At 43.6% G+C, this 27,066-nt stretch overlaps 1 protein-coding gene and 1 long non-coding RNA gene across 2 annotated transcripts; both read left to right on the top strand.

The window, feature by feature from the left end:
• Window positions 1-1,120: 1,120 nt before the first annotated feature.
• Window positions 1,121-25,353, top strand: LOC127002016 (CCR4-NOT transcription complex subunit 6-like). Its single transcript, XM_050867336.1, has 4 exons — window positions 1,121-1,428; window positions 5,541-5,672; window positions 12,684-12,870; window positions 25,134-25,353. Exons 2-4 carry the CDS (start codon window positions 5,549-5,551, stop codon window positions 25,336-25,338), a joined length of 516 nt encoding a protein of 171 aa, XP_050723293.1. The 5' UTR covers window positions 1,121-1,428; window positions 5,541-5,548; the 3' UTR covers window positions 25,339-25,353.
• On the top strand, window positions 16,074-17,865 carry LOC127002017 (uncharacterized). The gene is made up of 4 exons (XR_007755645.1): window positions 16,074-16,442; window positions 17,136-17,357; window positions 17,566-17,617; window positions 17,826-17,865. It is a non-coding gene; the product is annotated as an uncharacterized LOC127002017 (long non-coding RNA).
• Window positions 25,354-27,066: the final 1,713 nt, after the last annotated feature.

Here is a 27,066-nt window from a genome sequence, read left to right as displayed (position 1 = left end):
GTGGCCCATATTATCAATCTCTTCCAAACACCTCAATACCTACATCTGTTCGAAAAGGCCCTCGCAGAAGTTGTTGGGGTTTCCATGGGCGGTAGTTTTGGAACAGACTGTGGCCCGCCGCCCATATTAGGTATCAAACTCATCCAAACTTTTGTATAGCCTATCTATCTAAAAAGGCTCCCCGAGAAGTTGTTTGGGTTTCCATGGGCGGTAGTTTTGGAAGTTAATTATTTGTGGCCCATAATATCAACCTTTCCCAAACCTCATACATCTATTTAAAAAGGTTCCCGCAGAAGTTGTTGGGGTTTCTATGGGTGGTTTCTTGACCCTGGAGGTAGTTTTGGAACGCTTCTGGGCCATGAACGGGAAAACACTCAAGACAACTCGACCTATCTCCTCTGTAGTATTCAAAAACGGTCGTAAAAAGAGCTTGAAACGTTTGATAATGCGAGTCTGCATCTACCGTTTGATCCAAGAAACCTCCAACACTTGTATAGTACTACCTTTTGATCTTAGTTTAACTTTTTTGTGCCAACCTCCATCGGCAAAACCAACCAGCCATTTTACTTTGGTTGATATTTTCAGACGCCTCCGCCTCTCACATCAACTATTTCCAAAGACCAAAAAAAGAAGAGCAGTCGGATTCTAATGAATTTTCTTTTAGGTTCACTGCACACAAGAAGGGTCAAACTACCACACAGGGTCATACAGGCTGATGAATAACAACAAAAAATGCCAAGGAAAATGTAGGCTACGTAACGCGATCCATCCTTCTAAATCCTCGACCTAGCTTAGGCCTATATGATCAGCTGACTGGACTTGACAGCTGTTGGATTTGACATAAGGCAGCAGGAGGGGGGACAGAGATATACTGCTATGGCTTCTATATCACATTAACTACGAGTGAGGGAAAGAAAGTGAAATGGACAGTTAAGTAGAAATGAAGATAAATAAGTAGTAGTAATAATTGTGAAATAGATTACAAAAAATGACATGCAGCCAGAGTGTAGTCAATTAAGGCAGGCAGGAAAGGGAACAGAGAGACGCTACCATACATATAGAGTCTATCATACTAAAGGAAGAGAGGGAAATGGGCAAATATAAAAAGGCTAAATAAGATAACTGAAATATGTCAGTCATACTGTAAGACTGACAACCCGAGTTGAGTCAAGGCTTACAGAGAGCCAGGAGGGGGCACAAAGGCCCTGCCGTGGGTGCTACATGCCATTACGAGGAGGCTGAGCCTGGCCGCGGGTTTGAGGCCGTGGCGGGCCGCGGCGCCGTGATGGCGGCGGCGGCCCATTGGTCCCAGCGGCCGCCATGTTTGTTTGTCTCCCCAGTGGCCGAGCAGAGGACAGAGAAGCCAAATAGAAAGTTGAATATTTCAGCTTGGATTTTCCGTGGAAAGTGACCCTATATTAAATGCAGGTAACTATGAGGCCCCGCGCACCCCCCCAGAGCACGCCAGGCCCAGGGGGGGCGCCAGGGGGAGGCTTGGCGAGTGTGTGAGGACATGTACGAAGGTTATGGAGGATCAGCTGATTGCTGCTACCTCACCTGTCACCCCGCCAGACCCCCGGGGGAGCCGCGGCCCCCGGGGCACTGCCGGGGCCGGGCACCCCTCGCACATGTGGCCAGGGCTGGCTGGCCCCTGGGGGCTGGGCTGGCCCTCTGGGGCTTGGGCTGGGGAGCTGGGCTGGCCCCTGGGGGGCTGGGCCGTGTGTTCCCCTGCTGCCGCTGCCTGCCTGTGTTCCTCCCCCGCCTGGCTGTGTTTGGTTCCCCCAAGTGCCTCGAGGCCCCGGGTGTTGTGCTGGGAAATGATAAACACAACATGCCCAGAGCCTAGTGTGGTGGAGTGTGCTGACACAGGGGGCCCAGGAGGCAGAGAACCCCTGTGAGGAGGATACATATTCAATCACCCATTTAAGTGATCCTAAAGGGGGGTGAGGGGGGCAAAGCCCACGTTTTGATAATAATGTGAACAGTCCTTTTGAGGTTTGTCCGTGGTGAGCCGTGGATGTTGGGCACCGCTGGGTGCTGTGGGCCGCCCCGCCACCCCTGGCAGTGTACCTCACCACACACACACTTCATGGCTGTGTTCACACATTTTGGGTCTCTACTTTTTCCTATGTTTTTCTGGGAGATTAGGTCACCAGAAAATATATACGGTATGTCAACAGAAGAGCAGTTGGTTAAGTAGGAAACGAGATACTGGTGTGTTAATAATGTGAATCTTGACCTAATTCTTGTGGTCATATTATGGTTATTATTGTCACAACAAGTGAGCCATTAAAACACTCAAATGAACTAAACAAAATAAATAAATAAAAGGAAGAGAAAACCCCCTATATAGGAAGGGTCAATAATGGCAATATTTGCTCGTCTAGCGGGCCGGGGTGAAGGTTTGGGTATTGAGGTGAATGTGTAGGGGAGGTGGCTGTGGCGCTCACCCGCAGCTACTATTGGGAAGGTCTGGGTAAAGGTTCCTGGGTAGTGTGGGTTATTGTTTTGTTGAAGGTCACTAACAAGGTTGGACTACTCTCAGCACTGTCATATTTAACTGCATCCCGTGACATCTGGTGTGTGTCTAGCGGATAATATTCAGTGTATGGTAGCCGCCTGACGTGAGGTTAATTAATACTTACCTTGTGTTGTATTTTGGTCTCTGAATTAAGTGCAGTAACGGTAATTGCTTCCAGAAAACTAAAGAATATCAATATGATGTAAAAAGTTTGAGTGCAACCTATTACATTACATCTTGGCAGTGAGGGGTCAGGTTAGGTTAGGCTAGGTTAGATTTAGTTAGGTTAGGTGATGTTAGGTTGATTTCGTTCGTTTATATTTGTCAACTTTAATTGTTTATGATAAATACATGTGATACGCTTCATGCGCCATTATTGACACTGGCGGCAGAGGCGAAGGTACTCCACACATTTCCCTTCTTAGCCCTCACAGACTCCTGGTAAAGAAATAACCTGGTTTGGGGAATATGGAGATGAGTGTAGCCTCCTCCGCTGACATTGACATCAGTGGCGCAGCGCAAAATGCATAATATGTATTTATTGTATACCAGGTATGATTAAACTTCACATATCTGACAAAACTAAATCTAACCTAATCTAACCTAACCTGACATAACCTACCAATATATAACCTAACCTAACCTGACCAAACCTTGCTACCGGTATATCTAACCTAACTTGAACCCGCAGTGCCAAAATACGATGTGCTATACTGCGCTCATAAACCAAATACCGTATATCAATATTTTGAAGTTTCTTAGTTTTCTGGAAGGTATTAGTGACTGCACTGCATTTAGAAAAAAAATTACAAGATAGAGTCAGTGTTAACCAACCTCATGTGAGATGGCTACCCTTATTTCAATATTTGCTCTTGGTTCTTTTACCTGTTCTCTTATCATCACTTCAAGATGATTTTTTTTTTATTTTTTTTTTTTTTATAACGTTGTGGCCTATTGCGTCGGTAGGCTTCTTCCCGGTGGATCCTGAATTCCTGATGGTCGGTCCAAAGCTTCTTCCCGGTGGGGCCTGTTGGTCGGCCCAGCCCGTTTTGGCGCAGGCGAGTGTTTATAGTGGCGCCATCTTGCATTGGCTCATGCTGCCCTCCCGGAGCTCATCTTTAATCCTAGAATCTAGAGTCTGGGTTGATAGGTGGTCTTCTGGACAGCATGTGGGTAGTTTTAAGCCACTTGGCGGCGGCTGAAAAATCCCAGCTTGGTGGCACCGGTCGGGGATTGAACTCGCGTCCTCCTGAACGCGGGGCCGTCACGCTATCCATTCAGCCACCACCCAGTGAATTTATATATGTAAATGTCCTATGGGGAGGCTCCGCTCTTCTCCCTCCCCCCGGGGAAACAAAGTGTTTCTGACATTCTTTATCATAGGATCTCAAAAGTAGCAAACAATGCTGATTACTTCTGGCAATTTTTGAGATGGATTTTCTGTGGAGGGGGTGTGGTGTGCGTGATGGTGGGGCAAACCAGTAGGGGAATGTGTCTAGATTGCTTCCTTAAGTTGTGTGACCACAGATTATAGGTGGGAAGGTAATGCTGCATTTATGCTGAAAAATATCTACGAGGGAGGAAGATGCCGTGTTTATGTAGAAAATGAATTATTATGAGGTGCTTATTTCTCCTTGCATTACATCTGATGGGTGTTGACGTGTTTGTTATGAGCTAGTGGTTGCTGCGGGGAGGTGGTGGCTGAGTGGTTAGCATGCCGGCCCCACATTTGGTGCGTTGTCCATGATGTGGGTTTGAATCCGCCGCTAACCACCTGTGATTTTTCAGTCACCACTGAGTGACCTAAGGCTACCCACATATTGTCCTGAAGACCACCTATCAACCCGGACTCTAGAAGAAGCTGTACAATGCAAGTGAAACCAAGATGAGCTCTGGGGGGCAGCATGGGCCAATAATAATGGTGCCCCTTTAAACAATTGCCTGTGCCATGACGGGCTCGGGGCGACCATCAATCCCAATTGGATAAGCCTACCGGCGTAAAAAAACATGTAAAAAAAAAAGAGTAATAAATAACGTGTAAAAAATCGCCAGAAATAAAAAAATGCACTTTTTGTGATGATTATTATGATAAGGATTCTCAGAAATACTTTGTTTTACTGGGGGAGGGGGGCTGAGCCTCCCAGTAAGACATCACAAATATAGATTCAGTCATCTTGCAGTGACATTCTGACACCCCTATATAGGGGTCACTGCCCCCATCGACCCCCTTTGAAGGTCACCAAGACGAGAATAAATCTTACCTTCATACGGAGGGATTTTCCCCCTTCAATTCCCCTAAGTCACTAAAAGACTGGTGAAGATATTTGTAGCCTCCTCACAGAGGAGCCATGTCCCCGGACCCTCCCAAGGCTCACAGTAAGAGCACCAAGCAGGAGACGCGGGGCAGGGAGGCATGGCAGGATGTGTTTCTCTTCACATTATAAGACAACATCCCTTGTCTTCTTCCAAGCCTGCATTTTGGCACATAGGTAAACCTTCTGCTTGCCTATGGTCTTACTTTGAAAACAGCAGGAACAGCAGAATAGTAGGGACAGAGGTGACCAGTGTGTGAAGGATGAGTGAGCGTCTGTCTCCTCTGTCTTGATAAGCACTGATACACCTTGCTGTGCTGGCGTCTGGCCGGCCAGCACTTGCCCAACACACGGGGCAGTACCACAAAAGAAAAGAAGAATATCTGTTCCTAAATATCTGTCCAATTCATTTTGCTAGGATGTTTTTATAAGTGTAAGTGGTTTTAAACATTTGTACCCTTAATATGAATAGTATATACCAGGAATCCTGATACCAAAAACTGTGAGATGTGGAGTTCCTGTAATTCCCAGCACTGACTAACACACCCAGTGTAAAGTGTTGTTGATTCCTGTCTTATACTGGGTAGTCATTGTGAGAGAGAGAGAGAGAGAGAGAGAGAGAGAGAGAGAGAGAGAGAGATTATGTATGTGCTTTCAAATCCTCCACTGAGTATAATATTCCTATTAAAATCTTCCCTCTATTCCAGGGTGAAATATGTCAAGAACTCCTAAGGAAGGAAAGGAATCCAAGTCACACAGGGTGCGGACGCACACCATTATGGGTCAGGAAGAGGTTGGTGCTGGCAAGAAGTCTTTCTGGCCAGAACTTGAGATAACAGGTGAGGCTGCACCAGGCACACACACACACACACACACACACACACACACACACACACACACACACACACACAAGCACCAGGGAGGCCATGGGGCTGTAGGGATGGGGGCCAGGGATACAGCTTACTTTAACCAGATTTTTTAAATGTATCAATATTTATTGAGTAATGTGGCTAGTTTGGCTTTTTACTTCCATTTTTGTGATGGAGTCAGTTAGATGGTTAGTTAGACAGTTAGTTAGTTAGATAGTGTTGGATTTTCACAGAGTTCAGTCGACATATAAAACACTCAGTTGTGAAAAGTGGTATAAAAAATCAACAAAATCAACAAACCCCACCTTGAAAAACAGGTCAGAAAAGACAAATCCGCCACATTATTGTTGACGAAGTCGTACATCATTTAAAAATTAAGACTTTACTCATATGAATTGTTGGGAGTTGTAGTGTTGGGAGCAAGAACACACCTTACCTAGTCACTTGATTTGTTAAATGGAAAGCATAGCGGCAGGTGTCAGTCAGTAATATTTGTTCCACCAGTCATCTTGCTGTCAGTTTGTCCCATTGCTTAGGTAAGGCCAACATGTTTGGAACTGAAACTCTACAGCACATTACCACACACACATACACCAACCCATCTGTGCCTTACATGCCAGTGTGGGTCTTATTCATGTCAAGAAGATCAGGTCACATTGGTCATCTCAGTCTATTAAGTGAAGTTCCTAATGGCAAAATGCTGAAGAAAGAGGTGATGGAGCTGAAATGGACCGGTGAATGCCTTAAATGAACTAAAATGTGCCAAGAAGGAATATATTTTGGAGCAGCGCCTGTATGGCTTTTTTTTTTTTTGTACCCTTGAGCTGCCTCAAAAAGGATTGATTGATTATGTGGCAGTAGATGAAAGGCTCAGAAAAGAAATTTGTGACGCAAAGGTAGTAAAAGGACTGTTTGATGGATCTGACCATCTTGCAGTGCAGGCAAAGTTAAAGATGAAAGAAAAGTGGGTGTTTGAAAAGAAAGGTGAAGTAAAAAAGGAAATACTGAAGATAGAAAAGTTACAGGAAAAAGAAATAAAAGATGAGTATAACCGTGAAATGGCAGAGGCCTTAAGTGAAAAATGGGAAAGTGTAAAAGATAATACAAATATTGAAAAAGTTTTTGGAACATTTAAAGAAATAATGGTAACTACAACAAAAAAAGTGTTAGGGATGAAAGTGGTGAGAGATGGAAAAAGAAAAGGAAATTCATGGTGGACAGAAGAGATAAGGAGGATAGTAAAAGAGAAAAGGGAACTTTTTAAGAAAACTCAAGAAAGAAATGTGTCTGAACAAGTAAAAAGGGAAAGGAAAAAGAAATATAGAGAATGCAAAATGAAATTAAAACAAGCAATAAAAGAAAGTAAGAAGAGAGTTGATGAAGACTTTGGAAAAAGACTAAGTGAAAAATATAAAGGGAACAGGAAATCATATTGGAAAGAAGTAAAAAACGAAAGAAATGCAGAAAATATCTCCTCAAGTAAAATAAATGAAGTTATGGATGAGAATGGAAAGATGTTGAAAGACGGGGAAGCTGTGAAAGAGAGATGGAGAGAATATTTCAAAAACTTAATGAATTTTGAGGATGGACATCCAGCAGCTGTAACAGCAGCAGTTTTGAGTAGAGGTAGAGGAGGAGTATATAAAGAAAGAAGTATAACTTATGAAGAAGTAAATCAGGCAATAAAAAGATTAAAAACTGGAAAGGCAGCAGGAATTGATGGAATCACAGCAGAAATGTTGAAGTGTGGAGGAGATGAAGTTGTTAAATGGATGGTCAAGATATGTGAAGTAGCATGGGAGGGGGGGGGGGGGGTGCCAGCAGACTGGACGAAAGCCATCATTGTCCCAGTTTACAAGGGGAAGGGCAGGAGAGGGAAATGTGGCAGCTATAGAGGTATAAGTCTCCTGAGTATACCCAGAAAGGTATATGGAAAAGTCATAATAGAGAGGGTGCAAAGAATTACAGAAGAGAAAATCAGTGAAGAGCAAAGAGGCTTCAGGAAGGGAAGGGGATGTGTGGATCAGATATTTGTCTTCAGGATGGTAGTAGAAAAAATAATAGCAAAAGGAAAGAAACTATACGCCGCCTTCATGGATTTAGAAAAAGCTTATGACAGAGTCGATTGGATTGCATTGTGGGGTGTTTTAAAGATTTATGGAGTGGGAGGAAAACTGCTTAGTGCAATAAAGTCTTTCTAAGAGGATGCATCTGCATGTGTCAAAACTACTGGAGAAACAAGTGAACATTTTGAGATAAAAGCGGGCTTAAGACAAGTGTGCGTCATGTCACCATGGTTATTCAATATTTATATGGATGGTGTCATTAGAGAAATGAAGGGCAAAGTTGGAGAAGTTGGAGTAAGACTGTTCGATGAGGGAAGGAAGTGGGTACTGAACTCGATACTGTTTGCTGATGACACGGTGCTCATTGCTGAAAATGAAAGTGACCTTCAAAATTTGGTCAGTGTTTTTGATAGTGTATGTAATAGGAGAAAGCTGAAAGTAAATGTCAACAAAAGTAAAGTGATGGTTTGTGAGCAAAGTAGAAGTGAGGTTGTAGATTTTGTATGCCCATATAGAGTGGGAATTGAATGTGAAAAAGAATGCAAAATAATTTTGAATGGTGAAGAAATGGAGGAGGTCAATGAGTTTAAGTACCTTGGATCAGTTATGTGTAAGCATGGTGGTATGGAGGGTGAGATAAGAGAAAGGGCATTGCAAGGAAGAAGGGTGGTAGGGTCTTTGGGACGAATCATGAATGGCAGAAGTGTGAGCATGGAAGTAAAGGGGGATTTGAGAAATACAATAATAGTACCAACCCTCACATATGCAAGTGAAACGTGGGCCTGGAATGAAAGTCAGAGGTCTAGAGTGCAGGCAGTGGAAATGAGTTATTTGAGGAGTGCTTGTGGTGTGAGTAGAATGGATGGAATGAGTAATGAAAGTGTGTACGAGCATTTTGGAATGTGTCACAGGGATGAAGGGAAGAAGTGTGGAGTGGTGGAAGAAGTGAAGCCACAGACCTTAAAGTGGTTTGGCTACATGGAGCGAATGGAGGAGAGTAAGATGACCAGAAGGGTGTGAGTGAGATAGAGGGAGGGAATGCTAGAGGACGACCTCCAGTGAAATGGAGGGATAGGGTGCAAGAGTACATTAGGGAGAGGGGGGAAAGATCTTTGAGAAACCTTGAGCAGGCAAGGAGGGAGTGTCTGGATAGAGAAAGTTGGAAGCTCTTCTGCCGTGGCCATCCCCTGGTGGGAGCTCCTAGGATAAGGTGTCAATGAAATGATGATGATGATGATGATTGAGCTGCCTCCCTCGCTGTAGAAAAAAAATAGCTGGCTGGGGAAGGATTGGGACAGGATGAAAGGACAGCTGAGCAGAGTGCCACTACATACAAGACAGCTGAGGAGAGTGCCATTACATACAAGACAGCTGAGGAGAGTGCCATTACATACAAGACAGCTGAGGAGAGTGCCACTACATACAAGACAGCTGAGGAGAGTGCCACTACATACAAGACAGCTGAGGAGAGTGCCACTACATACAAGACAGCTGAGGAGAGTGCCACTACATACAAGACAGCTGAGGAGAGTGCCACTACATACAAGACAGCTGAGGAGAGTGCCACTACATACAAGACAGCTGAGGAGAGTGCCATTACATACAAGACAGCTGAGGAGAGTGCCACTACATACAAGACAGCTGAGGAGAGTGCCACTACATACAAGACAGCTGAGGAGAGTGCCACTACATACAAGACAGCTGAGGAGAGTGCCACTACATACAAGACAGCTGAGGAGAGTGCCACTACATACAAGACAGCTGAGGAGAGTGCCACTACATACAAGACAGCTGAGGAGAGTGCCACTACATACAAGACAGCTGAGGAGAGTGCCACTACATACAAGACAGCTGAGGAGAGTGCCATTACATACAAGACAGCTGAGGAGAGTGCCACTACATACAAGACAGCTGAGGAGAGTGCCATTACATACAAGACAGCTGAGGAGAGTGCCACATACAAGACAGCTGAGGAGAGTGCCATTACATACAAGACAGCTGAGGAGAGTGCCATTACATACAAGACAGCTGAGGAGAGTGCCATTACATACAAGACAGCTGAGGAGAGTGCCACTACATACAAGACAGCTGAGGAGAGTGCCATTACATACAAGACAGCTGAGGAGAGTGCCACTACATACAAGACAGCTGAGGAGAGTGCCACTACATACAAGACAGCTGAGGAGAGTGCCACATACAATACAGCTGATGAGAGTGCCACTACATACAAGACAGCTGAGGAGAGTGCCATTACATACAAGACAGCTGAGGAGAGTGCCACTACATACAAGACAGCTGAGGAGAGTGCCACTACATACAAGACAGCTGAGGAGAGTGCCATTACATACAAGACAGCTGAGGAGAGTGCCACTACATACAAGACAGCTGAGGAGAGTGCCACTACATACAAGACAGCTGAGGAGAGTGCCACATACAAGACAGCTGAGGAGAGTGCCACTACATACAAGACAGCTGAGGAGAGTGCCAGTACATACAAGACAGCTGAGGAGTGCCATTACATACAAGACAGCTGAGGAGAGTGCCACTACATACAAGACAGCTGAGGAGAGTGCCACTACATACAAGACAGCTGAGGAGAGTGCCATTACATACAAGACAGCTGAGGAGAGTGCCACTACATACAAGACAGCTGAGGAGAGTGCCACTACATACAAGACAGCTGAGGAGAGTGCCACTACATACAAGACAGCTGAGGAGAGTGCCACTACATACAAGACAGCTGAGGAGAGTGCCACTACATACAAGACAGCTGAGGAGAGTGCCATTACATACAAGAAAGATGTGGAGTGCCACTACATACAAGACAGCTGAGGAGAGTGCCACTACATACAAGACAGCTAAGGAGAGTGCCACTACATACAAGACAGCTGAGGAGAGTGCCACTACATACAAGACAGCTGAGGAGAGTGCCACTACATACAAGACAGCTCTGGAGAGTGCCACTACATACAAGACAGCTGAGGAGAGTGCCACTACATACAAGACAGCTGAGGAGAGTGCCACTACATACAAGACAGCTGAGGAGAGTGCCACTACATACAAGACAGCTGAGGAGAGTGCCACTACATACAAGACAGCTGAGGAGAGTGCCATTACATACAAGACAGCTGAGGAGAGTGCCACTACATACAAGACAGCTGAGGAGAGTGCCACTACATACAAGACAGCTGAGGAGAGTGCCATTACATACAAGACAGCTGGGGAGAGTGCCACTACATACAAGACAGCTGAGGAGAGTGCCACTACATACAAGACAGCTGGGGAGAGTGCCACTACATACAAGACAGCTGAGGAGAGTGCCACTACATACAAGACAGCTGAGGAGAGTGCCACTACATACAAGACAGCTGAGGAGAGTGCCACTACATACAAGACAGCTGAGGAGAGTGCCAGTACACAAGACAGCTGAGGAGAGTGCCACTACATACAAGACAGCTGAGGAGAGTGCCACTACATACAAGACAGCTGAGGAGAGTGCCATTACATACAAGACAGCTGAGGAGAGTGCCATTACATACAAGACAGCTGAGGAGAGTGCCACTACATACAAGACAGCTGAGGAGAGTGCCACTACATACAAGACAGCTGAGGAGAGTGCCACTACATACAAGACAGCTGAGGAGAGTGCCACTACATACAAGACAGCTGAGGAGAGTGCCATTACATACAAGACAGCTGAGGAGAGTGCCATTACATACAAGACAGCTGAGGAGAGTGCCAAAACATACAAGACAGATGAGGAGAGTGCCATTACATACAAGACACCTGGGGAGTGCCACTACAAGACAGCTGAGAGAGTGCCATTACATACAAGACAGCTGAGGAGAGTGCCATTACATACAAGACAGCTGAGGAGAGTGCCATTACATACAAGACAGCTGAGGAGAGTGCCATTACATACAAGACAGCTGAGGAGAGTGCCATTACATACAAGACAGCTGAGGAGAGTGCCACTACATACAAGACAGCTGAGGAGAGTGCCATTACATACAAGACAGCTGAGAAGAGTACCACTACATATAAGACAGCTGGGGAGAGTGCCACTACATACAAGACAGCTGAGGAGAGTGGCACTACATACAAGACAGCTGAGGAGAGTGCCATTACATACAAGACAGCTGAGGAGAGTGCCACTGCATATAAGACAGCTGAGGAGAGTGCCACTACATATAAGACAGCTGGGGAGAGTGCCACTACATACAAGACAGCTGAGGAGAGTGCCACTACATATAAGACAGCTGGGGAGAGTGCCACTACATACAAGACAGCTGAGGAGAGTGCCATTACATACAAGACAGCTGAGGAGAGTGCCACTACATATAAGACAGCTGGGGAGAGTGCCACTACATATAAGACAGCTGAGGAGAGTGCCATATTAGTTCCAACAGAAGAGGAAAACATCAACAAAAACAATCAGAACTGGAAAGACAAAACTCAAATTGTGGTAACTGTGAAACGGAGGAAGATTCTCAAACAAAAGAGGAAAGAAAACCAATACCAAGTAGAGAATGGTGTAATTAAGCTATGAAAACAATGGAGACACTAGTGAGAGACCCAATTGCTAAGAATTGTGTGGTAATTACTGGTTGGTGAGAACACTTAACACCAATAGGAATAGAAAGGTAAAGGGAAGAGCTGAAGTTAACATAAGAACGTAGGAATTCTGCAAGAGGCTGAACGGTCTATACTAGGCAGCTCCTGTGAACCTAATCCCACCCAACATCACTGTCCATGAATTTATCTAATTAGAGCTTAGCTCGGGCCCAGTAGACTACATAATAGTACATATAGGTATATACAAATAGGTAAATGCTCACACACACACACTTTGGATTGCTCTGCCTTGAAATTTTCCTCTCAGCTTTGTTACTGAATTCATTTTTTACTCTTTCAGGAAATATTCGAAACATCAGTCCAGCAGTATGGTCCCTGCAGCACTTAACATCTCTGTACCTGAATGACAACTGTTTGTCTCGCATTCCTGCTGAAATTGCTCGCTTGGAACACCTTATGTATCTCGACCTGTCATGTAACAAAATCCGCAGCCTCCCCGCCGAAATTGGTGAACTAACGCGTCTCAGGTAAGATGCTGTTGATGGTTATGTTCCTCCCTTCTGTTCCTGATGTGTATGTACTAATTGGTGAACTATTTAGGTCAGATTAGAGAAACTGCAATAACACAGTGATGTTCAGTGGTGTTCATTATGGATATTTAGGTTAGGTTAGGTTAGGTTGTGTCTCAGGTAAGGAAAATGCAGTTATTGGTTACTCCCTTCTAGTCTTTAATGTTTGTGTATCAGTTGGTGAACTAATGTGTCTCGGGTAAGATGCTGTTGATGGTTATGTTCCTCCCGCCTGTTTCTATTGTTTATACACTCATTGGTGAACTAGTGTGTCTCGGGTAAGGGAGATGCTGTTCCTGGTTAAGGCTCTCCCTCTTAGTCTTATTGTTTGTGTACTAATTGGTGAACTAGTGTGTCTCAGGTAAGGGAGATGCTGTGACGGGTTTTGCCTCTCCCTTTTAGTCTTGTTTGTGTACTCATTGGTGAACTAATGTGTCTCGGGTAAGATGTTAGTGGTTATGCCTCTCTTGTAGTTGTGGGTCGTGTGCTAAATTGTTGAGCTGATGTTTCTTAGGTAAGGTTCAGGGACTGGTTTGTCTGGTTCTTCTTCATCTTCTACTTGTTCTTGTTTTTCTTCATCTTCTTCTACTTCTACTTCTTCCTTTTCTTCTTCTCCTTCTTATTCTTCATCTTTTTCATCTTTTTCTTTACTTTTTTCTTCTTCTTTTTCTTCTTCTTCCTCTTCTACTTCTTGTTTTTCATCATCTATTTCTTCTTCTTCTCTGTCTTCTTGTTCTTCATCTTCTACTACTTCTTCTACTTCCTCTTCTTCCTCCTCCTTCTTCTTCTAGTTCTTCTTTGTATAATGTCCATATTTTCTCCTCCTTTGGGGTTGTGCGGGCTGAGTCTCTCCCACTCTCTACGATGTTACACTCTCTCCCTTCCCTGGCATTCATCCTTCTCATGTCCTCCTCCAGACACCATCCATGTCTTCTTCAGGGTTGCTTCTGGCGCAGTATTCTCAGATGCTTCCACCTCCCACATCATTAATTTCTAAAGTCCGAAAAGGAGGTCAGTCAGGCTCTAATGATTGTTTTTTTCACATTTATGGTACAGAGCAAGGGCCACACTACCACCAGGGTCATTAAACTACCCCTGGAAATGCCCCAAACTCCTATGAAAGCCTTGTGTACTTGGGTGCTAATGTTTGTTTTTTCACATTTACGGTACAGAACTAGGGTCACACTACCACCAGGGTCATTAAACTACCCCTGAAAATGCTCAAAAACTCCTATGAAAACCCTATTAACCATGCTTATTACATAGGCTGAGTCCACTTTCCAGCTTCCCCCAATGTATACATATATACGACGCGACAGACACACACCGAATGACTAGATGTCATTTTTGACACTTTTCATGACTGATGACTTGTTTTTTTTTTTTTTTCAGCATTTTGGAGAATTTTTTTTTTTTTTTTGCCGACGCTGGGGGGGGTCACGGGTGGGAAATGTTCCGACGCCATGGGGGTTAAATGTGTGTTTCCTTTGGTTCATGGTACACAGGAAGGGTCACACTACCACCCGGGTCATTAAACTACCCCTGGAAATGCCTCAATACTCCTATGAAAGCCCTATCAATTGTGGGTTTCTTAAGGTTCATGGTACACAGGAAGGGTCACACTACCACCAGGGTCATTAAACTACCCCTGGAAATGCCCCAAAACTCCTATGAAAGCCCTATCAATTGTGTGTTTCTTAAGGTTCATGGTACACAGGAAGGGTCACACTACCACCAGGGTCATTAAACTACCCCTGGAAATGCCTCAAAACTCCTTTAAAAGCCCTATCAATTGTGTGTTTCTTAAGGTCCATGGTACACAGGAAGGGTCACACTACCACCAGGGTCATTAAACTACCCCTGGAAATGCCCCAAAACTCCTATGAAAACCCTATTAAATGTGTGTTTCCTTTGGTTCATGGTACACAGGAAGGGTCACACTACCACCAGGGTCATTAAACTATCCCTGGAAATGCCCCAAAACTCCTATGAAAGTCCTATCAAATGTGTGTTTCCTTTGGTTCACGGTCCAGAGGAAGGGTCACACTACCACCAGGGTCATTAAACTACCCCTGGAAATGCCCCAAAACTCCTATGAAAGCCCTATCAGTTGTGTGTTTCTTAAGGTTCATGGTACACAGGAAGGCTCACACTACCACCAGGGTCATTAAACTACCCCTGGAAATGCCCCAAACTCCTATGAAAGCCTTGTGTTCTTGGGCACTAAAAGGTTTGAGAATACAGGCCCTGGTCACCTCCCTTCTGCTTCCACTTCCTCAGGTCTTAACTCCACAGTCCTCCTCTTCCTTTTGACATGCCCACACCACCTTCAACCACATTCAACATGTCCGCTACACTGCCTACACCCTCTCGTCACCTCCTCCTTTGATATCCTGTTGTTATAAATCATGTTAAATAATATCCAGAAATTCAATTCATCTTCACCTCTCCTCTTTCTACTTCTCTCATTGTTTTCATTTTCTCTGTCTTGGTGAGGTGATTTGTCTCATAATAATAATAATGGTGAAATATAAATGATAATGATAATAATAATAAATAATCACCATCGTCATCATCATTATTAAGGGCTGCTGGTGATGTTTGGTGTTTGTGTGTATTCAATAGACATGTTTCTTGTGCTCCCTTCATTTGTTTATAGGAAAGGAAGCAGCACAGAAAACAAATCCTTCATCTCTCTCTTCACCTCCCTCTATCTCCCTCTTCCATTCCTCATTTCTTATCTTTTCTCTGTCACTATATTTTTCCTTATTCTTTTTTCCTGTATAAGTAAACAGTTGAGTTGCCAAAAGAGAGGGTCAGTTTTGGATGGAGAGGTGTGAAGACTATTGGCGCCAGATTCAGGTCCTGTTTGACTCGTCCGCTGCGATTAGCACAGATCTGGCCTTCACTGGTAGCCTGGTAACATATAGTCCCAGGTCTTCCTCTGCCTCTGTGGTGGATAGTGGAGTGTTTCCCATGTGGTATAGGTGCGCTGGATATCCCTTCACTGGTAGCCTGGTAACATACACTCCCAGGTCTTCCTCTGCCTCTGTGGTGGATAGTGGAGTGTTTCCCATGTGGTATTGGTGCGCTGGATATCCCTTCACTGGTAGCCTGGTAACATACACTCCCAGGTCTTCCTCTGCCTCTGTGGTGGATAGTGGAGTGTTTCCCATGTGGTATTGGTGCGCTGGATATCCCTTCACTGGTAGCCTGGTAACATACACTCCCAGGTCTTCCTCTGCCTCTGTGGTGGATAGTGGAGTGTTTCCCATGTGGTATTGGTATGCTGGATATCCCTTCACTGGTAGCCTGGTAACATACACTCCCAGGTCTTCCTCTGCCTCTGTGGTGGATAGTGGAGTGTTTCCCATGTGGTATTGGTGTGCTGGATATCCCTTCACTGGTAGCCTGGTAATATACACTCCCAGGTCTTCCTCTGCCTCTGTGGTGGATAGTGGAGTGTTTCCCATGTGGTATTGGTGTGCTGGATATCCCTTCACTGGTAGCCTGGTAACATACACTCCCAGGTCTTCCTCTGCCTCTGTGGTGGATAGTGGAGTGTTTCCCATGTGATATTGGTGTGCTGGATATCCCTTCACTGGTAGCCTGGTAACATATAGTCCCAGGTCTTTCTCTGCCTCAGTGGTGGATAGTGGAGTGTTTCCCATGTGGTATTGGTGTGCTGGATATCCCTTCACTGGCAGCCTGGTAACATATAGTCCCAGGTCTTTCTCTGCCTCTGTGGTGGATAGTGGAGTGTTTCCCATGTGGTATTGGTATGCTGGATATCCCTTCACTGGTAGCCTGGTAACATACACTCCCAGTTCTTTCTCTGCCTCTGTGGTGGATAGTGAAGTGTTTCCCATGTGATATTGGTATGCTGGATATCCCTTCACTGGTAGCCTGGTAACATACACTCCCAGGTCTTCCTCTGCCTCTGTGGTGGATAGTGAAGTGTTTCCCATGCGGTATTGATATGCTGGATATCCCTTCACTGGTAGCCTGGTAACATATAATCCCAGGTCTTTCTCTGTCTCTGTGGTGGATAGTGGAGTGTTTCCCATGTGATATTGGTATGATGGATATCCCTTCACTGGTAGCCTGGTAACATACACTCCCAGGTCTTCCTCTGCCTCTGTGGTGGATAGTGGAGTGTTTCCCATGTGATATTGGTATGCTGGATATCCCTTCACTGGTAGCCTGGTAACATACACTCCCAGGTCTTCCTCTGCCTCTGTGGTGGATAGTGGAGTGTTTCCCATGTGGTATTGGTGTGCTGGATTTCCCCTCTCAAGATTCAGGACTTTACATTTCCTTCATTGAATTGTAGTAGCCACTTTTTGTTCCATTCCTGTAGCTTGGTGAGGTCTTCTTGTAGGATATCCACAGTCAAGGGGTTGATACCAGGATCCACATTCAGTTAACATTGGCGCCAGATTCAGGTCCCATTGAGTACCAGGATCCACATTCAGTTAACATTGGCGCCAGATTCAGGTCCCATTGAGTACCAGGATCCACATTCAGTTAACATTGGCGCCAGATTCAGGTCCCATTGAGTACCAGGATCCACATTCAGTTAATATTGGTGCCAGATTCAGGTCCCATTGAGTACCAGGATCCACATTCAGTTAATATTGGCACCAGATTCAGGTCCCATTGAGTACCAGGATCCACATTCAGTTAATATTGGCACCAGATTCAGGTCCCATTAAGTACCAGGATCCACATTTAGTTAATATTGTCGCCAGATTCAGGTCCCATTGAGTACCAGGATCCACATTTAGTTAATATTGGTGCCAGATTCAGGTCCCATTAAGTACCAGGATCCACATTTAGTTAATATTGGTGCCAGATTCAGGTCCCATTAAGTACCAGGATCCACATTTAGTTAATATTGGTGCCAGATTCAGGTCCCATTGAGTACCAGGATCCACATTCAGTTAATATTGGTGCCAGATTCAGGTCCCATTAAGTACCAGGATCCACATTTAGTTAATATTGTCGCCAGATTCAGGTCCCATTGAGTACCAGGATCCACATTTAGTTAATATTGGCGCCAGATTCAGGTCCCATTGAGTACCAGGATCCACATTTAGTTAATATTGGTGCCAGATTCAGGTCCCATTGAGTACCAGGATCCACATTCAGTTAATATTGGTGCCAAATTCAGGTCTCATTAAGAACCAGGATCCACATTCAGTAAATATTGGTGCCAGATTCAGGTCCCATTGAGTACCAGGATCCACATTCAGTAAATATTGGTGCCAGATTCAGGTCCCATTAAGTACCAGGATCCACATTCAGTAAATATTGGTGCCAGATTCAGGTCCCATTGAGTACCAGGATCCACATTAAGTAAATATTGGTGCCAGATTCAGGTCCCATTAAGTACCAGGATCCACATTCAGTAAATATTGGCACCAGATTCAGGTCCCATTGAGTACCAGGATCCACATTTAGTTAATATTGGCGCCAGATTCAGGTCCCATTGAGTACCAGGATCCACATTCAGTTAATATTGGTGCCAGATTCAGGTCCCATTAAGTACCAGGATCCACATTCAGTTAATATTGGTGCCAGATTCAGGTCCCATTAAGTACCAGGATCCACATTCAGTTAATATTGGTGCCAGATTCAGGTCCCATTAAGTACCAGGATCCACATTCAGTTAATATTGGCGCCAGATTCAGGTCCCATTGAGTACCAGGATCCACATTCAGTTAATATTGGCGCCAGATTCAGGTCCCATTGAGTACCAGGATCCACATTCAGTTAATATTGGCGCCAGATTCAGGTCCCATTAAGTACCAGGATCCACATTCAGTTAATATTGGCGCCAGATTCAGGTCCCATTAAGTACCAGGATCCACATTCAGTTAATATTGGTGCCAGATTCAGGTCCCATTAAGTACCAGGATCCACATTCAGTTAATATTGGCGCCAGATTCAGGTCCCATTAAGTACCAGGATCCACATTCAGTTAATATTGGCGCCAGATTCAGGTCCCATTGAGTACCAGGATCCACATTTAGTTAATATTGGCGCCAGATTCAGGTCCCATTGAGTACCAGGATCCACATTTAGTTAATATTGGCCAGATTCAGGTCCCATTAAGTACCAGGATCCACATTCAGTTAATATTGGCGCCAGATTCAGGTCCCATTAAGTACCAGGATCCACATTCAGTTAATATTGGCGCCAGATTCAGGTCCCATTAAGTACCAGGATCCACATTCAGTTAATATTGGCGCCAGATTCAGGTCCCATTAAGTACCAGGATCCACATTCAGTTAATATTGGTGCCAGATTCAGGTCCCATTGAGTACCAGGATCTACATTCAGTTAATATTGGTGCCAGATTCAGGTCCCATTAAGTACCAGGATCCACATTTAGTTAATATTGGTGCCAGATTCAGGTCCCATTAAGTACCAGGATCCACATTCAGTTAATATTGGTGCCAGATTCAGGTCCCATTAAGTACCAGGATCCACATTCAGTTAATATTGGTGCCAGATTCAGGTCCCATTAAGTACCAGGATCCACATTTAGTTAATATTGGTGCCAGATTCAGGTCCCATTAAGTACCAGGATCCACATTTAGTTAATATTGGTGCCAGATTCAGGTCCCATTAAGTACCAGGATCCACATTTAGTTAATATTGGTGCCAGATTCAGGTCCCATTAAGTACCAGGATCCACATTCAGTTAATATTGGTGCCAGATTCAGGTCCCATTAAGTACCAGGATCCACATTTAGTTAATATTGGTGCCAGATTCAGGTCCCATTAAGTACCAGGATCCACATTCAGTTAATATTGGTGCCAGATTCAGGTCCCATTGAGTACCAGGATCCACATTTAGTTAATATTGGTGCCAGATTCAGGTCCCATTAAGTACCAGGATCCACATTTAGTTAATATTGGTGCCAGATTCAGGTCCCATTAAGTACCAGGATCTACATTCAGTTAATATTGGCGCCAGATTCAGGTCCCATTGAGTACCAGGATCCACATTTAGTTAATATTGGCGCCAGATTCAGGTCCCATTAAGTACCAGGATCCACATTTAGTTAATATTGGTGCCAGATTCAGGTCCCATTAAGTACCAGGATCTACATTCAGTTAATATTGGCGCCAGATTCTCCGACTTACCAAAACTTCTTTTATAAATAGAAAATGTCAACACCTTGCTTCTTCTAATTCTTCCCGTGACTTCTGGCATCTAGCCAAAAATATCTCCTCCAATTTTACTTCTTCCTCTTTCCCTCCTCTCCTTAACCCTGAAGGCAGTACTGCCGTCTCATCTGTCTCTAAGGCTGAACTCTTCGCTCAAACTTTCTGTAAGAACTCCACCTTGGATGATTCTGGGCATATTCCTCCTACTCATCCCCCCTCTGACTCCTTTATGCCTGTTATTAAGATTCTTCCTAATGATGTTTTCTATGCCCTCTCTGGCCTCTACTCTCAGAAGGCTTATGGACCTGATGGAGTGCCTCCTATTGTCCTTAAAAACTGTGCTTCTGTGCTGACACCCTGCCCGGTCAAACTCTTTCGCCTCTGCCTATCAACATCTATCTTTCCTTCCTGCTGGAAGTATGCCTTTGTACAGCCTGTGCCTAAGAAGGGTGACCGCTCCAATCCCTCAAACTACTGCCCAATAGCTTTACTTTCATGTCTATCTAAAGCCTTTGAATCAATCCTTAACCGGAAGATTCAAAAGCACCTTTCCACTTCTAACCTTCTATCTGATCGCCAGTATGGGTTCCGCAAGGGGCGTTCTACTGGTGATCTTCTTGCTCTCTTAACTGACTCTTGGTCATCCTCTCTTAGCCATTTCAGTGAAACTTTCTCTGTTGCGCTAGACATATCGAAAGCCTTCGATAGAGTTTGGCACCAGTCTTTGGTTTCTAAACTGCCCTCTTTCGGATTCTGTCCCTCTCTCTGTTCCTTTATCTCCAGTTTCCTTTCTGGCCGTTCTATCTCTGCGGTGGTAGACGGTCACTTTTCTTCCCCTAAACCTATCAACAGTGGCGTTCCACAGGACTCTGTCCTATCACCCACTCTCTTCCTGTTATTCATCAATGATCTTCTTTCCATAACAAACTGTCCTGTCCACTCGTACGCCGACGACTCCACTCTGCATTATTCAACTTCTTTCAATAGAAGACCATCACAACAGGAAGTACACGACTCCAGACTAGAGGCTGCAGAACGCTTAACCTCAAACCTTGCTATCATTTCCAATTGGGGCAGAAGGAACCTTGTGTCCTTTAATGCCTCAAAAACTCAATTTCTCCACCTATCAACTTGACACAATTTTCCAAACACCTATCCCCTATTCTTCGACAACACTCAGCTGTCACCTTCTTCAACACTAAACATCCTAGGCCTATCCTTAATTCAAAATCTCAACTGGAAACTTCATATCTCCTCTCTTGCTAAATCAGCTTCCTCGAGATTGGGCGTTCTGTATCGTCTCCGCCAGTTCTTCTCCCCCACGCAGTTGCTGTCCATATACAGGGGCCTTGTCCACCCTCGTATGGAGTATGCATCTCACGTGTGGGGAGGCTCCACTCACACAGCTCTTCTGGACAGAGTGGAGGCTAAGGCTCTTCGTCTCATCAGCTCTCCTCCTCCTACTGATAGTCTTCTACCTCTTAAATTCCGCTGCGAAGTTGCCTCTCTTTCTATTTTCTATCGATACTTCCACGCTGACTGCTCTTCTGAACTTGCATGCCTCCCCCCCTCCCGCGGCCCCGCTGCACATGACTTTCTACTCATGCTCATCCCTATACTGTCCAAACTCCTTATGCAAGAGTTAACCAGCATCTTCACACTTTCAACCCTCGCGCTGGTAAACTCTGGAACAATCTTCCTTCATCTGTATTTCCTCCTGCCTACGACTTGAACTCTTTCAAGAGGAGGGTATCAGGACACCTCTCCTCCCGAATTTGACCTTGCTTTTGGCCACCTCTTCTGATTCTTTTATGGGAGCAGCAATTAGCGGGCTTTTATTTATTTATTTATTTATTTATTTAATTTTTTTTGTGCCCTTGAGCTGCCTCCTTTGTTGTAAAAAAAAAAAAAAAAAATACAAAAGTTGGTATTTTTAGATACTTCCATTTCTCACATCAACTATTTCCTTAGGCTGAAGAAGAGATCAGTCGGGTTCTAATGAGTGTTTTCGTAGGTTCATGGCACAGAGGAAGGCTCAGACTACCACCAGGCTCATTAACCCGTACAGTGTTGTCTTTTGTCATCGATAGGGGTCATGCCAGGTTGCACTTTTTTCGTATTTTTTTATTTGCCCCTTAAATTGTAAAAAAAATTACAAATTATTTGATATATATATATATATATATATATATATATATATATATATATCTATATATATATATATATATATATATATATATATATATATATATATATATATATATATATATATATATATATATTTATATGTGAGGAATGGAACCCCAGAATGTTCAGCCTCTTATTTTTCTCTGTCTCAGAGCTAACGATTTCATACCAGGAAAGGGAAATTTATCTTAATATTTTTTAGAGCCTATATTTTTTCCATTATAAACACTTCTCACAACCCTAAAGCGTGAGTAATGTATAAGTACTTCTTTACATCACAAAAACCTCAAAAAATAAACAGTAATTGTAAGTACAAGAAAATGATAGGATGCGCGTCAGGCAACACCGCTCGCTTCAAGGCCGCGTGTACTACAACTGTAGTTCTCAAAGTTCAACAAAACACTATGAAGCTTCCGACGATCAGTTTTCGTTTCCAATTACTCTGAACCATAATTTACAATTCCACATGCTTTACTGATTATAGAATCAAGGAGTAATTACCTAGAAGAAAGTAACTTACCTTCTTGTATAATGATTTTTGTTGGAATGCGGACAAATGTACAGAAAGGCCCTTTAACATCCATTTAAAAATACAAAGACTTGTTAAATTATTCCTCTTTACTATCAATGAACAATGTTATATACACAAACAAAAATAAAGGGCGTATAAGCCCTCAAAAGAGCTTGCGTACATATATGTACTAAACACTTCCCTAAGAGGTACTATATGTACGTACTAAACACTGTATGGGTTAAACTACCCCTGGAAGTGCCCAAAACTCCTATGAAAGCCTTGTAAAATAAATACGTGTGCCTGTCCGCTGAATGTTTAGTAATGCCACCCAAAGGATCTGTGTTCAGCTAATATTGTGTCTTGTACTGTGGGTGTTGCATTGAGTCAGTACTGCCACATCAGTTCAATTTTCACGAGGGGGGTAGCAAGACACCTCTCCATCTTTCTGATGTTGTTTAATTCAGGTCTTAAATTTTTACTTGTTTTATGTAGTTTTAATAGGGTTGTTTTTATCATGTTTTTAATTTTAACCAGTTTTACATAGATTTCTTAGTGTTGTGTTTTATCATATTTTAAAATTTCAACCGGTTTTATATAGTTTAAAAATTCACTTGGTTATGCATTAGGTCCGGCGCCATATAACCACACAGTTGTGGCGCCAAGCAAGGAATGGCCCAATGATCAATCCAGCAGTGACCTCTCTTTTGGCCACTCTGTCAAAGGAGTGGTAATTACGAGGCTTGATTAATCCGATTCTGTTCCGTCTGTTGGGTTCCGAGGAGGGAGGCGAGCGTGGGAGAGACTTGAGGTGATGCTTGATGGGGTGTGGTCTGTTGTCATTTTTTTTTTTTTTTTTTTTTTTGTTAATTTTTCTCATTCTTTTTTTCCCTTACTTTTGTATACTGCATCTGCTATAGCTGTCATTTTCCTCCCACATTCAGTTCAACATTTCCTATTTCATTTAACGCATCTATATTTGTGTTGCAAGCGCTCCGTTGTGGTTTTATTTAGCTGCTGAAGTTTTTTATTTTATTGTATCTGCTACAGCCTTCACTTTCCTCTCCTCGTTTTCAATTCACCATTTCCTATTTCATTTATCGCGTGTATACTCGTGTAGCAAGCTCTCCGTTGTGATTTAATTTAACAGCTCAAGCTCATTTTTCTCATTCTTTTTTTTCCCTTTCCTTCGTATACTGCATCTGCTATAGCCTTCACTCTCTTCTCCTCTCACATTCAATTCAGCATTTCCTATTTAATTTATTACGTGTATATTCGTGTTGCAAGCGCTCCGTTGTGGTTTAATTTAACAGCTCAAGTTCATTTTTTTTTTATTGTATCTGCTATAGCCTTGACTTTCCTCTCCTCTCACATTCAATTCAGCATTTCCTATTTAATTTAATGCGTGTATATTCGTGTTGCAAGCGCTCCGTTGTGGTTTAATTTACCAGCTCAAGTTCATTTTTCTCTCATTCTTTTTTTTCCCTTTCTCTCGTACATGCATTTACTATAGCCTTCACTTTCCTCTCCTCTCACATTCAATTCGGCATTTCCTATTTAATTTATCACATATATTTTCTCTCATTCTTTTTTTCCCATTCTTTCGTATATTGTATCTGCTACAGCCTTGACTTTCCTCTCTTCACATTCAATTCAGCATTTCCTATTAATATAATGCGTCTATATTCGTGTTGTAAGCGCTCCATTGTGGTTTAATTTAACAGCTGGAGTTCATTTTTGTACTGTTCTATTTTTTCCTCTTTCTTTCCTGCGTATATTTCATTTCATTTCTTCGCTTTTGCCTTGAACTGTTTCCTCTACTGTAAGAAAAGAAGTTAAGTTGACGTCCTGTTGTATATGGTTGTCTATCAGAACCTGAGTGTCCTTGTTTTTGCCATTGACGTGTTTCCTCTACTGTAAAAAAGAAAGTTAGATTGATGTTTTTCTCTTTATGTTTCCTTATATTGACGTCCTACTATACATGGTTGCCTATCAGCACCTTTGTCTTTCCAGGGAACTGCTGCTCAACGGTAATCATCTGCATTGTGTGTTCTTATTTTACCCTTGAGCTGTTTCCTATACTGTAAAAAAGAAAGTTAAATTGATGTTCTTCTCTTTATGTTTCCTTATATTGACGTCCTACTCTACATGGTTGCTAAACATAACCCTTGTCCTTCCAGGGAACTGCTGCTCAACAATAATCAGCTGTGTTGTGTGTCCTTGTTTTACCCTTAAGTTTTCCCTCTACCATAAAAAAAGTTAAATTGATATTCTTCTCATTGTTTCCTGTACTAATTGATGTCCTACTCTACATTGTTGCTTATCAGAACCTTTGTCCTTCCAGGGAACTGCTGCTCAACAATAATCAGTTGCGCGTCCTGCCGTACGAAATAGGCAAGCTTTTTAATTTGCAAAACATTGGCCTCAAAGGAAATCCACTCACCATGGAAATTCAAGCCGTCTACTCGGACAGCAACGGGACCCTCAAGCTCCTCTCCTACATGCTGGACAACCTGGCAGGTAAGGTGCCGCCCCCTGTTGTCCGTTGAAGTCGGAGTCATATTTGGATTTGGAGTTGCCGGAGTTGCCTACTTGTGGCCGGAGTCAGAGTTGGAGTCAGTAAAAATATCTCCGACTGCGACTCCTTTACGATACGTGGGCTGTTGTGTGGCTGAGTGTGGTGTGGTGTGCGGTGAGGCGGGGTTTGATTTGCCTACCACTGTACTGCAGAAGAGGGGGATGGGAGGGGGGTGGAGTGGGAGTCAAATTTTTTCATATCTGACTCCACATCCCTATTGTAAAATGGGCGGCCAAGCTAAGCAAGGCGGTATTCTTTTTTTGGCGGCATCTGGCGACCACTGAACTCTCACTGTGTCGTGTGGTGAAGCAAGCCAAAGAAAAAAAATTATACCATGTTCTTGACTATATGAGGCATCTAGTGTGCCTCAGATAGCCCCCTCTTTGACCTATAGAAATAGATGATGTGAGACCTGGAAGTGTCTTATAATACCGACCTTAGTACGACAGTCTGGTAAGATTGGCGTGGGTCATGCTACTGAACACAGGCCGTCATGTTGCCCATCACTGTGCGGGAAACAGTCGAGTATCTGTCAATGTTTGTGTCATTTTCTTCTGTCCTGGCCGGTGCGTTGCTGACCAGCTCCAGACACTCACACAAGCTTTTACTCACTATAGCTCGTTATGAATTGGCATACATCGCATTATTCTAAATTAGCCACAAAGTAAGAAATCTTCCTGTATTTTTGACCTCACATTATTCCTAATTTGTGTAATTTAAACGTGTAAATCAAGAGAGAGATTGGAAAGATTGGGCTTGCCTGACTTGGAGGAAGGGAGAGAAAGAGATTGGATTGCAGCATAGAGGCAATGATGGAAATGAAGGCAATAGGCAGGGATGACACACACACACACACACACACACACACACACACACACACACACACACACTGACTTGAGAGACATGAGGTTTGGAACAGACAAAGTGAGGAAGTAGTATCGGCGAAGAGTGTGCACAACTTTGAGGAAAAACTGGACAAGTACAAATATGGAGACGGGACCACACGAGCGTAAGCCCAAGCCCTGTAAAACTACAACTAGGTAAATACACACACACACACACACACACACACACACATAAATGTTTGGGAAATCTGATCGGTTTGAGTGACAACACAATACTGGTGGCGACCTTGCCTGTGAAGAGGGTCACTGGGAAGACTGGATTGCAGGGGAGGGAGTCATGGGCCAGCAGGCATTCACACAGACATATAAACATTGCAATAGATAGAGGAAGATGCAAGATTGAAGCCCATCTTTTTAACCCCTTGACTGCAGATTTCCTACAAGAGACCTCACCAAGCTTTTTATTTTATTTATTTATTTATTTATTTTTTGCTGCCTATTGCGCTGATGATTTTTTCTCATTATTCTCGCTTAGAGGGGCCTTTAAGAAACATGATCCCTGCAGCTGCCGGGTCAAGGCACCACAAGAGGGAAAAGATTTAGGTGTTTGAGGTGTTGCATTCCCTAACAAGTTGTCCTCAGATAAACACATGAGCAAGATAACAGGAAAAACTTATAAGGTTCCAGCCAACATTAGGGTGGCTTTCACTGCATAAATGAAGACATGATGAAGAAGCTGATTGTGTCAGTGACTCGGCCAAAACTGGAATATGCAGCGGCAGTGTGACCTCCGGAGAGAAAAAAAAACAATGGGAAATCAGACAGAAACTGGAGAGTGAGAAAAAATGGAAAGA

The sequence above is a fragment of the Eriocheir sinensis genome, chromosome 22 (genome assembly GCF_024679095.1).
Source record: "Eriocheir sinensis breed Jianghai 21 chromosome 22, ASM2467909v1, whole genome shotgun sequence".
In the NCBI taxonomy this organism is placed as follows: domain Eukaryota; kingdom Metazoa; phylum Arthropoda; class Malacostraca; order Decapoda; family Varunidae; genus Eriocheir; species Eriocheir sinensis.
This window is presented reverse-complemented; position numbering and strand designations above follow the sequence as displayed.

Coding starts and splice junctions, on each gene's coding strand:
- LOC127002016 (XM_050867336.1), top strand. CDS start 5,549: ATGTCAAGAACTCCTAAGGAAGGAAAGGAATCCAAGTCACACAGGGTG. Junction 5,673..12,683: donor GCCAGAACTTGAGATAACAG/GTGAGGCTGCAC, acceptor TTACTCTTTCAG/GAAATATTCGAAACATCAGT. Junction 12,871..25,133: donor GGTGAACTAACGCGTCTCAG/GTAAGATGCTGT, acceptor TTGTCCTTCCAG/GGAACTGCTGCTCAACAATA.